We start from the raw sequence: 12,374 nt of genomic DNA on the forward strand, positions 1-12,374 counted from the left end.
ACATTGAATGAAGTTTGTATCTTAAAAGTTAGGAATATGACATGCCCTTACTGGGCATGACACTAGGGCTGTTTTCATTGGAACAGAGGAGGCTGAGAGGAGATTTAATTGATTAATAAAATGATGAACGGTGTAGATAGAACTGTTAGAAAGGACCTCTTTCCCTTATCAGACAGCTCACTAACTAGGGGCCCTAGATTCAAAGTATTTAGCAGAAAGATTAAAGGGAAGGTGGGGGGAAATTGTTCACCCAGGGAGCTGGAGGTCTGGAACTCTCTGGCTGAAGAGCTGGTGGAGGTAGAAACATTTAATTTTAAAAATACTTGGCTGAGCACTGAATTGCAATCTACAGGGTTATGAACCAGGAGCTGGAAAATGAGATTAGGTTGGGTTGCTTTTTTTGGGCAGGTGGCACAGTCGCGATGGCCGGAATGGCCTCCTTCTATGCTGCAAGTGTCCATGATTCTGCGATTCAGGACAGCTTGAGTCCAGTAACACAGTTTTCCGAGTGCTGCTGCGGACTCTGAAAAGCCGTACGGTCCTACAGAAGATGTACCAAATGCTCCTATCGCCAATAAACGCCTCCAGCGAGCTGCGTCCATTCACACGCGTCATCGAATTGATGTCACGTTAGATTTCAACTGCTGCATCCCAGTTAGCAGCGGGGAGACTGAGACACGGTTACCGGCAACACGATCCTGCAGCAGGCTTCTCTCGCCCTGCACACCTCACCGGACAGGCACCAAAAAGTTGAATGGTGAGAAGCTGAATCTTGCTCCGCACTGTTTACTGCTAAACGGAAGCTTTCAATCTCGTCCCTTTAACCTGGGTAAGAGTTAGTCATGGACAGGGCTTTGTTTTAATGCCCCTCACCAGCTTTCTGTCATTCTTTGTCCAGTATTTTAAGTTGTTTTTCTCCCAACCTTGCTCGGATTTGTATGTCGATTTCTACCAGCTTCTATTTACATTATTTTTATTCTTACGTTTTTCTTCTGTTTGAAATAATTTGTTTGTCTTGGTCCCCTTTGTAGATGCGGCTATGGGTACTCCAGTGGTAATTACCAGGGAAAACATGGGTTCCAAGTGCATGTTGCACTCCTCTGACGAATGTAGTAGCCCTGGCGTTATCCCAAACAGCACTTTCCCACCCATTTCTTACTATTGGGAAAACAGCACCGACTTGCATGACTTTTACAGGAACGGTTCGGTGGCCACCCTCATCCCCATCAGTATCACCGCGGTCTACTCGCTCATTTTTGTGGTGGGTTCGGTGGGCAACTGCCTGGTTATGTATGTGATCATCAGGTAAGAGGCTTCAGTTCGTTTGCCCTTTTGATTTGGCATTTCCACCATTCCCGAGAATGTTGATAAAGTTTCGGGACGACCAGAAGCACGAAGTGAGCATGGAAAAAAAATCTAGCGATTGCGATGTGTTCCAGTGAAATAGTGACGGGAAAGTAATCTGGTGGAAAAGTGTCAATGTAAAATGTAAACTATGACTCAAGTACGAGCTTTCTGAAGTGGCATATAAATGGTTCCTCACAGGATGTAGATTAATAGTCATAACAAGCAGCTCTGTCACGGTGCATTGCAACTTCTATAGTTATCGTATTACTTTTCAAAAGGACCAACAATTCTTGAAAATGATTCAACATGATCTCCTCTGTTATCCACTGGTTAATGTTTACATTTAAATAACCCGCATTTAACACAATTACACCACCACGGGTGCATTCCCAATGAGAACGAAACGCCGGACTCTGTTAAATTGTTCAAGACAGGCTTGTTTTAGAATTGCAGCGCCCCCACATGGGAGAGATTGGTAGTTATTGTGGACGGAGAGATTGATCCAAGCAGTTCTCACACGACCAATGCAAGTGCGAAAATACACATACCTTAGAGACCAATGTCGACACCATGGTAACAATTTTCACACAGTGAGTTTCAGGTGTGTTGTCACAAAGAACTGCATACTGTTGGAAACCTGAACTGAAAGCAGACAATACTGGTCAGCAGGCCAGGCAGCATCTGAGGAAAAGTCATCGACCTGAAATGTTAACCCGACATTTGTTTTACCACCAATGCTGCCCGACTTGTTGAATGCTTTCCACAATTTTCGGTTCTAATTTAAAATGTATTAGTTTGTGTTCTGTGTTGCTATGCGAGGCAAATCTGTTTTATGTTGTGAACAGATAAAATTGGTTGCACAGAAGTGGTGATAGAATTAAAAGGAATTGCTAAAGATGCATGTAAATATGTTTCCCTGCGATAAACATTCACTTCTCCATTATATAGAAGCAGAGTGGCCAACTCTTATGAGGTAAATAATGGACGCTCTGACCGTGGTGGGGGAGGGGGTGCTGACTATGAAAGCAGGGGGAGAGGTGTGCTGCTGACCAGAACTTCCCCTGGTGGCTAATGACCACAGAGAGCATGGTGACTTAGAGAACAGAGGTTCAGCCTCCCTCAGGCGGTCCTAGAAATAAGGGACAAAAAGCAGCCCTTAAGGGACATTGGGCAGTCAAAATAAGTGACAATTTATTAAAATACAGGACAGTTGTATGGAAGGCATAGTCACCAGTTCCTTGGAGTGTGCAGTGCCCCACTTGTCCCAACACTCCAAATGGCAGTTGAAGTTAATCACCTACTAACCTTGTCTCCAAAATTAATAATGGGGGGAGTTTTCAATTGCTGGCCACCATACACTGCCTTGAAAAACAAGATCTCGGCAGTTGAAAATTGAGTGGGGGTGGTGGGGGCAGATGGGGGTAATACCATGGCCACCCTGATGACACCCAAGAGCCTGTTAATGCAATTTTCAGGTTGGACTGTAAATGACAAGCATCATGCCTGCCGGTTTCAGCGGAGAAGATACTTAGATATGCAATTCAAAGTTCTAGTCTGCAACTTTTAAGTTCACCAGCACATTCTAAAAGATAACTACGATGGCCAGTAAATGCTGGCAATGCCCACATCGCATGAATGAGTAACAAAACATTAATCATGTTCTGCCTATTTGTACAGGCAGAACGGCTGTTCACTCTACAAAACATAACACAGCCCTCTACTGACCAGTGTTCACCACCTCCCCTCCTGCCCCAACCCCATCCTAGGATGGGATCCTTCCTCCTGCTCCGACTCACTTCCACAAAAAGTTTCAGCACCTGTCCGGTCAGAATGTACCTCCTCTTTAAGAGGTGCAGGCTGGGTTGAGGTTGTCCAAGCTCACTTTAAGTGGTGCCAGCCATGCAGCTACTCAACAATATATGTGGTGCATTAATCACACAACATGTCCCTGCAGCTATTTTCAGGGACTATTGAGCTTTGTCCCCTAAATGTTAACTGTTAACTGTCAGGCAGACAAGCATGACTGCTGCCACCCATTCTGAGGCAGGGCAATCTGAAACTGAGCCTTCTAGACCCAGAACTGCTTGAGGTCCTGGCAGGAGAATTGTTCCCTGAACATACAAAGCTGGTATGACTCCTGCGAAGAACCCTCCTCCTCCTTTTCCAGAAGCTTTCTCTGCTCTTTCTCATTCTTCCAGTCATGCTGTATTCCAAGGGGTGCATATCACAGTATTCATGTCTTGGATCAAGTGGCTTGTGCAGAATCCCTTAAACCAGGACAAATTTTTTCCCACTTCCCATAGACTTCAACAGATTTAAAGAATTCTAGAAACCACTTGTACAATTGTTGAAAGAGTCAATAGAAATCAATCAGCAATTAACCTGAAAGTAATTCATAATCCCTTTAAACAGTGCTGATAGGAGCCCTGTCCTGCTGCTGAATATATGTTCAGCTGTGTGAGGTTAATCTGACTGTTTTGGCTGAAATCGTGAGCTCCAAAATGACAGTCCCTGTGTCATATCAATGTTACATGCTCATTAATGTCATGAACTGCCTATTCTGCACACTTACTGATGGATGCTCCCTGCTAATGCCCTCACCAATATGAATTGGAATATTGCTCATTATGTCAGCACCAGATGTGTGCACGCGCGTGCTGTGGACACAACTTCGGAGGTAAAATGACACTCACAGCTCAGAAAAATTGGGTGCTACCCATGTGAATTTTGTGACCCATGTGGTACTGCATACACTTCCTCTAACACACACTCCTTCACATATTCCCATATACATTTTGTTAATTCCACTTGGTTAATTGGCTCCAAGTAAAACAGATGCAAATCAGCGCTGATAATATTGGAAAATATGAATCAATAACCAGGAAAGCAGCTTGAACATTTCTGAAGAAAAATAACTGAGGATTTATGGATAACCAATCAGGTAAACCTACAAATAAAAAAATAAAAATGAACAATCAACTGACTGAAATTTTGAGAATGTTGTGCCTGTTTTTTATCTTGATGGTTGACATTTTGGATGTCTAAAGCAAGATTTGTAACATTAAAAACATGAAAAAATACATCTTTCACAACAAGTGATTAAATTTAATGATAAAGATATCTTTGAATACATTCAGCATTATTTTTACTTGAGGTTTAACACTATGACTAAGCCAAAGTGAGGTCCTGCTGGTTCAATATACGTAGTATACACAATTTATCAAGGTACTTCAATAGTGTTATATCAGCTCAACTGAGAAAACGTTTCCCTTCAATAACTAAAGGCATGATTTTGCCTAATAATTTGAAGAAAAGCCAGAAGAAAAAAATTCAAAAATGCCTCCCTGTGACAGTTATATGAAATGGTAGTTAGCTGAGCATTCAGGAGTCTGTGGGGCACTTGCCCTGCTTCAAACACATTTAAAAAATGCAGATTCTGATCCACACTTGTGATTTTTTTTTACATAAAGAATGTGTATGCTAATGTGTCCCAGAGAAAATGCAGCAGTTAGCACTGATCATACGCCTGTAGCACCAATTGTCTATCACAGAATTCCAAACAATCTACGCCAAATTGGGAGCAATTTTCACTGTCACCTACCCTTTATACGTTAGAAGAAGGAAATGGTTGGCTATAGGAGAAACTATTCTCACCAAAATTGGCTGGCTGACATGATGAGCATTGCCTACCTCTAGCCTGATGTGGATTGCACTTCAGTTTGTGTGTTTTTGAAAATTATTTAAATACAAATTAAACTTATGTTGAGTAGGTTTTCAATAAATTCAAACATTAAAAGCCATTTCATATCTCAGGAAGTATGTCAAGTTGACAGAGGCAGAGACAAAGACAGGCATGATGATTCCCAGTAGTTGCTCAAGGACTGCCTGTCTGCAAGCCAAAGGGTGCTGCCACTATAGGCTCATTACTGCAGCAGGTTTTCCCCTGACAGGCTTTCCAACTGCTCTGACCTCCTTGACAAGAACCAGCAATGCTCCCTTGTAAATGCAAAAGTTTGCAAAACTGCTCCAATTTCAGTGAATACAGTACTTCTAGTCACTCTGCAGCAGCAAAGGAAAGTCAAAATCACCTCACCTGGAGGACCAATAGTTAGCCCTTTAATAGCATTAGATGGGGCAGCCCTCGTGCAGCTGAACATTGAGTGTATTTAAGACCAAGATAGATAGGTTCTTGATTGGTAAGGGGATCAAAGGTTACGGGGAGAATGGGGTTGAGAAACTTATCAGCCATGATTGAATGGCGGAGCAGACTCGATGGGCCGAATGGCCTAATTTCTGCTCCTATGTCTTATGGTCTTATGGTCTAACATGAGTTCTGCTGGGAGTGATTTAAAGAGGACATTAACTGGACCCACATGGTTCAAAATGGCAGATTGTGTGCCAAATCATTATGAGAGGCTATTTGGCAGCATGATCCACCCACTCTGCAATCTTTCAGCAAACGCAGCAGACCAGTGCTAGTGCCATACAGTCAGGGTGCATCACACAGCCATGCCAATAGTGGCCAGGAGGGCCAGGGAGAGAAATCATGGGCCCCGGTGCTGCTCCTGTTTCCGGGCCCTCAAGTGTCTCTATGCAACAGAACTATTAAGAGGCCAGAGGACAAAGAGTGAATGGGTCACAACTGTATCTGTTTCGTGATCAGCATGTCTGAAGACTCAGTTGATTGCTGCTTCTCGCTGCAATATATTTTCATTACCAACTATGCAAACTATGCAATCATGATATTTCAAGACCTCAAAAGGCTCAATAAACACCAAGGGGAGAATTTTTCCTATGGTGGGCGGGCTGGGCGGGTATGGAGCCGCGATTGGCTATGCACCGCCATTTTATGCAGGCGGGCCAATTAAGACCCGCCTAGCGTAACGCGTGGCCAGTAGTGCTCAGCGAAAGAGCTCAACAATCCCCCTGAGGCACACAGCTGCCTTGGGGAGATTGAATGGATTTGAAAACTTTTAAATAAATTAAGTAAAAATTTATTTAAACATGTCCCCTCATGTGACAGTATCACATGAGCTGGGACATGTTTGTGAAGTTAGGAAAATTCATTTTTGTGCTTTATAAAACCTTCAGGAAATCTCATCCCACTTGTGATGTGAAGGTCGCTTGGATTCTTTGCTTGTCCGCTAGCCTTAAGGTTGGACTGGCAGCGTTCTTAACAACTTTAATTACTTTTTTAATGACCTTAATAGGCCGTTGACAGTTCAGCGGGCACGCAGCCACCTCCAATGCCCGCTGAACGGAATATCGAAATGATGCGTGATGATGTCGGGGCGCACGCCTGACATCACCGCACGTCATTTTATGCCTCGGTGTGTCTGGCCTGCCCCCGCACGCTGACGATAAAATTCTGCCCCAAGAAGAGTGGGATAATAGGTAAGTCAGCAAAAGGACAAGATTGAAGTCAATGGAAAATGCTGTTGAGAATCATGTACAGGATAAAACAGGTTGCTGATTCAATATGAGCCCATTATGTACTCTTGTCCTGGTAATCTCACCCCACAAAGCCTGCTCACAGTAAACTTTCATCAGCAACAAAAGAAACAGAACTCCAGCAATGATTCCACTCTCTGTTCTCAAGATAATTATGGATGACAAAGGTCAACTAGCCCAGTTCATCTCACCCATCCCAGAGTGACATACAAACGTACATAGTATGAGCAGGAGTAGGCCATTCGGTCCCTCGAGCCTACTCCACCGTTTGATAACATTGCCTACATTATACCAGTGTCTACAACTCAAAAATACTTAATTGGTTGTAAAGCAATTTGGGACAATTGTGAAAGGTGTTGTATAAATGTAGGTTTTGGCTTTATTTTATTACACTTGCATGCAGTAGGCAGAGTGAGTATAACAATGGTGTAAATTAGACACCCAATGCTGATTCTTCCCTCCAACCTTCCCCCAAACCCGCTCCAACCTTTTCACCAACCACCCTCCAACCTTCCTCCTCAAACCCAAACACCCCCCTCCAAACACCCCCCCAAGACCCTTACAACCTTCCACCCAGCCACCCTCCCACCTTCCCCCAAAACCCCCCTCCAACTTTCCCCCAAAACCCCCTCCAACTTTTCCCCAAACTCCCCCTTCAACATTTCCCCAAACCCCTCCTCCAACTTTCCCCCAAACACCCCCTCCAACTTTCCCCCAAACACCCCTCCATCTTTCCCCCAAACCCCCCTCCAACTTTCCCCCAAACCCCCCCCTCCAACTTTCCCCCAAACCCCCCTTCCAACTTTTCCCCAAACCCCGCTTCCAACTTTTCCCCAAACCCCTCCTCCAACATTCCCCCCCAATCCCCCAACCCCACACATGGTGTTCAGTTGGTTGTAAAAGGGATTTGACTTACCACTTTTCCAGCAGAAACACTCTCAGTTGCTGCTGCTGCTTCTCAGCTTTGGGCAGCTTCGTGATTTCCTGGCGGGCATTTAAAGAAAAAAGTTGGAATCGCGAAGCTGCCCGAAGGTCAGAATTAGTAGCAGTGACTGATGAAATTGATCTGACACTGATAGACTGACTTAAAAAGTATCAGAGCGCTCAGCCTGACAGATCCATTTTTAAAAATCTGGTCTTTCGGGTCTTCAGCCCTGGCTGCTCAGTGTAGACAACGAGAAACTGAAACATCAAGCTCGTGCACCCCTTCTCCCAGGCCCCAGTATTTGACACCCTCTGCACCCCCCTCTCCTGGGCCACGGTGCTGGGCACAGTCTGCATCCCCCCTTTCCCAGCCCTTGTGTTTGGCACAGTCTGCACCTCCTTCTCTCAGCCCTTGTGTTTGGCACAGTCTGCACCCCCCTCTCCCAGCCCTTGTGTTTGGCACAGTCTGCACCCCCCTCTCCCAGCCCTTGTGTTTGGCACCATCTGCACCCCTCTCTCCCAGCCCTTGTGTCTGGCACCATCTGCACCCCCCTCTCCCAGCCCTTGTGTTTGGCACAGTCTGCATCCGCCCTTTCCCAGCCCTTGTGTTTGGCACAGTCTGCACCTCCTTCTCCCAGCCCTTGTGTTTGGCACCATCTGCACCCCCCTCTCCCAGCCCTTGTGTTTGGCACCGTCTGCACCCCCCTCTCCCAGCCCTTGTGTTTGGCACCGTCTGCACCCCCCTCTCCCAGCCCTTGTGTTTGGCACCATCTGCACCCCCCTCTCCCAGCCCTTGTGTTTGGCACCGTCTGCACCCCCCTCTCCCAGCCCTTGTGTTTGGCACCGTCTGCACCCCCCTCTCCCAGCCCTTGTGTTTGGCACCATCTGCACCCCCCTCTCCCAGCCCTTGTATTTGGCACCGTCTGCACCCCCCTCTCCCAGCCCTTGTGTTTGGCACCGTCTGCACCCCCCTCTCCCAGCCCTTGTGTTTGGCACCGTCTGCACCCCCCTCTCCCAGCCCTTGTGTTTGGCACCGTCTGCACCCCCCTCTCCCAGCCCTTGTGTTTGGCACCGTCTGCACCCCCCTCTCCCAGCCCTTGTGTTTGGCACCATCTGCACCCCCCTCTGCCGGGCACCGGTGGCTGGAAGCTTTCCAGATGACAGTTTTTGAGTTTCGGGCTTCTGTTGCACTGACACCAGCAAAAATATGGAACCCAATTTCAAGGTTCAGATACCTGAAGGCCCAGATACCCATCTCTCATGCGTTATTCTTGCCTACTGCTTCTCAGGAATAATGGAGAAAGCCACAAATTTTAACTCCCAGGGCACAGTAAAAATTGCAGAATATAAAGTGTTAAAAATGGAATTGAATTTATTCCATCACTCTCACGGGCTGGTAATGTTAACAAGTAGGTTAATTGCATAACACCTCTAAAACAGTTATCCTTTAATTCATCATGAGCATGGAACAATCTGCCAGTGCTTGTATATTAATATTCATTATATCAGCGAGAAAGCAATCTAATGTTGCGATGATGCAGATGCAATGTGATTACATCGAGATTTAGGTGTAGAAATTAGCTGCTGTTGTCCCTATTTTCCAGGCAGAAGACAGGGGCAAAATAGTGCCAAATCCAAGGGACAATTTCCTCTTTGTATTGGGACTTCTTTGAGGCTACTGCTGATGGGGCAAGTGACCTAAAATTTATGCCTTGGAATTTGATCCGCAATTGGATGGCTGGAATATGTCTAACCCCATATTTGGTCTGATGATATTCCAGGGTCCACTTTATTGAGGGACCTAATGTCTGCACTAGGCCCTGTCTGTCTGATTGGGCTGTCTGGAGCGCTGCCTGGGTTTTCCTGTCATGAATATGACTTGAGAATAAAACAGAATGTAAATATTATTTTACAGCCTGATGTGGGGCCAGGAGTACTCTTCCCAGGTCTGCAGCATTTCTGAGAGAGCCAGAAATTGATCTTTTGGAAATTGACCAGCTGTCTCTGGAGGCACAACAGGCACTGACAGCTTGCCCAAAGTGTTCACATGAGGCCTGAGGCCCAATTTAGGACAAGTCTTGGACCTCCCGGTTCATGCACATGCTGTCTGTGTGCCATCGGCTGTGCGCCCCCAAACAGATCATAACCAATTTCTATCCATTAATTACATTACAGGCCTCTAGTTATTCCCAGGCCTCCACTTTTATGGCATTTGTTGAAATAAACACTAAGAATTTACTATATATTAATAGTGATGAGTGCTCTCAAAATTCTAATGATATTGCACCAAATATAACCAATTGAATACAAGTTGGCGTTAGACTCTCGGATGATCATGCTGTTGAGAATCCATAAAATTTCCAAGTGAGCAGGGGAAATTGTTCAAATTTCGGTTCAGCCAGAAAGAGATGGGCACTGGATATAAATAAATAAACAAAATGGAGCACAATGAACAAAAAAGCTTAGCATATAAGTCCCACACCTGCTTACCATAATTCCTCTTTGAGAGCTAGAAGTGTAAATGAAGAAAAAGTCATTGAGCGGAAGGAACAAAGGTGAGTGAGAGGAAGGCTGTAAAGCTTTAATTGCATTCATCAAGCATAGGCAAGTGAGATTGCAATAGCCCTCCCAGAACTGATCTAAAATGCATTGGCAAGACTAAGACCCCAGGAGGCAGCGGACACTGCATAATACAGATAAACTGTTACCGAGCAGAGCAGGCATGGTGTATCATCCTGCTGGTTGCACAGATAGAACTTGTTCAATATCACACTGAGATTGTGCCCCTATTGCACAATGTTAATGACTGGAATCAGTGACTTCCAGCACTGCGCAAAAATAATGGAACCCAGTGTCCCTCTCCCCTACTGAACAATATTTTGGCCCACTAACCCGCCCCTGTAATGCTGAGCAAGATCTCAACTTTCTCCCCAGACAGGATTGCAACCTCTTTCCCCATCCCCAGCCTTCGCCATCTCCCACATTGAACAAGTTTGTGATCTACTTTCTCTCTCCCCAACTTGTGGAGCATAAATCCTGAAAAAAAACCCGCACTCAAAAAGAAGAAGACAAACACAGCATCCTCAAAAATTCTTCTAGGATAATTGCTGGAAGACAGTGAGTCTGAATAGCCAGTGAATATTGAGAGTCTCTCAAACACCACGCAAGTCCCAGCACCAAAACAAAACGGTTGTCAAAGTCAAATGGGAACCACAATCTTCACACTGTTAGGGAAGGAAACAGTTAAGGAAGTTCAATTGTTAATTATTAGGTTGTTTAACGAAGTACCATTTGGTTGTATAAAAGGGATAACAGCTGAGACTAGGTTTGTCTATGGAGAGTTTTATGACGAGCAATAAAACTCTGTCTTGGTTTCAGTCTTTATTTCTAAGCAACTATTGGAACATAACACTCACTACTCTCTCAATAAGTAGGTACCTGCATCTTCAAACCTCAACTCCTCCACCAGCTGAACAGTAAGTCATGGATTGCATTCATTTCTCCAATACTTTCTTTTGTCAGCTCAAATGTCTATTTTTGTTAACTGCTGGCTGAAACTCCTCCTCCGACAAGCCCCATTTTATTGGTTACATTTCCTGTTCTGACCCAACCATTGTCTGCCACTCCCTTCCCCCTCCATCTTCTCACTGGCTTCTGTTTTCCCCTTTATAGGCTAATTACACTTTTTTTTCATTTCCCCTTTTACAGTAATTCCCCTTGTAGCCTTGTATATCAATTATCAATAGTAACTTCCCCTGGTTGTCCATCTACCCCAATGCTCACTGTCCCTTGCTTAAATTTCCCTGTTCATTCTGACCTAAATTCCTCTTTCTCAGTGCCCTCTTTGCTTCATCCCTCCTCTCCTGTACCCACTCATGCTCCCTTTTCCCCTCTTTTTTTCAATTGTCTTCATCTTCATTCTCCCTTACCTCTCATTCTCTTCATCTCACCCATCCTCTCCTCTTCTTCTCTCTGGCTGCATCACTTCTATTTGCCTCTTCCTCCTCCTATTACCCTTTCCCACTCCACGCATTGGGGGCAGAATTCTGGCAGGTGGGCTCAGCGGGGGTGGGCGGGGGCAGTTGGGAAGCCAATTGCTGCCCACGATTGGGTCCGGAAGGCGGTTTCACGCTAGTGGGCCAATTAAGGCCCGCCCAGCGTGAAAGGCAGCTGGGGAAGCTCCAAGAAGGGGTGGGTGGGAACGATGTCCGCCGGGTCTAACGGCGAACTGGCAGCCGATTCAAAAGTGGCCCAGGCAGCCCTTGGAAGGCTGCCACAGAAAGATGTCTTCAGTACTCTCGCTATGGATTCGAGTGCGGTTGGACACAGCAGGCAGGTCGGCAGGGCAGTCGGCCCTGCATTTCTCTGATGTGTGCCTTACAGCCCTCCTGGAGGAGGTGGCTGCCAGGAGGGGCCCATGTCCCCAGAGACAGGAGGAAGAGGCCACCACACCTCACCAAGAGGGCATGGGAGGAGGTGGCATCCTGGGTGAGCAGCCACAACGTAATGAGGCGCACATGGGTGCAGTGCCGGAAGTGGTTCAATGATCTGTGATCGGGAAGGGTGAGTACCAAGCTGGCATGGGTCAGCGTGGAGAGCAGTTAAGGGCTGGCCATCCCCACTGTGGACCTCAGGAGTGTTAGAGTGTGAGT

General features: G+C 45.9%; 1 protein-coding gene across 1 annotated transcript in view; it reads left to right on the plus strand.

The window, feature by feature from the left end:
• The first annotated feature begins 588 nt into the window (after positions 1-588).
• The window catches only part of oprk1 (opioid receptor, kappa 1), a 35,697-nt gene continuing 23,911 nt past the window's right edge, over positions 589-12,374 (plus strand). Inside the window, exons 1-2 of the mRNA XM_078540519.1 lie at positions 589-757; positions 1,032-1,305. Coding sequence (XP_078396645.1) covers positions 1,040-1,305 — 266 coding nt within the window. The 5' untranslated portion in view covers positions 589-757; positions 1,032-1,039. The remainder of the gene's footprint in view (positions 758-1,031; positions 1,306-12,374) is intronic.

The sequence above is a fragment of the Cetorhinus maximus genome, chromosome 4, assembly GCF_964194155.1.
Source record: "Cetorhinus maximus chromosome 4, sCetMax3.hap1.1, whole genome shotgun sequence".
Taxonomy (NCBI): domain Eukaryota; kingdom Metazoa; phylum Chordata; class Chondrichthyes; order Lamniformes; family Cetorhinidae; genus Cetorhinus; species Cetorhinus maximus.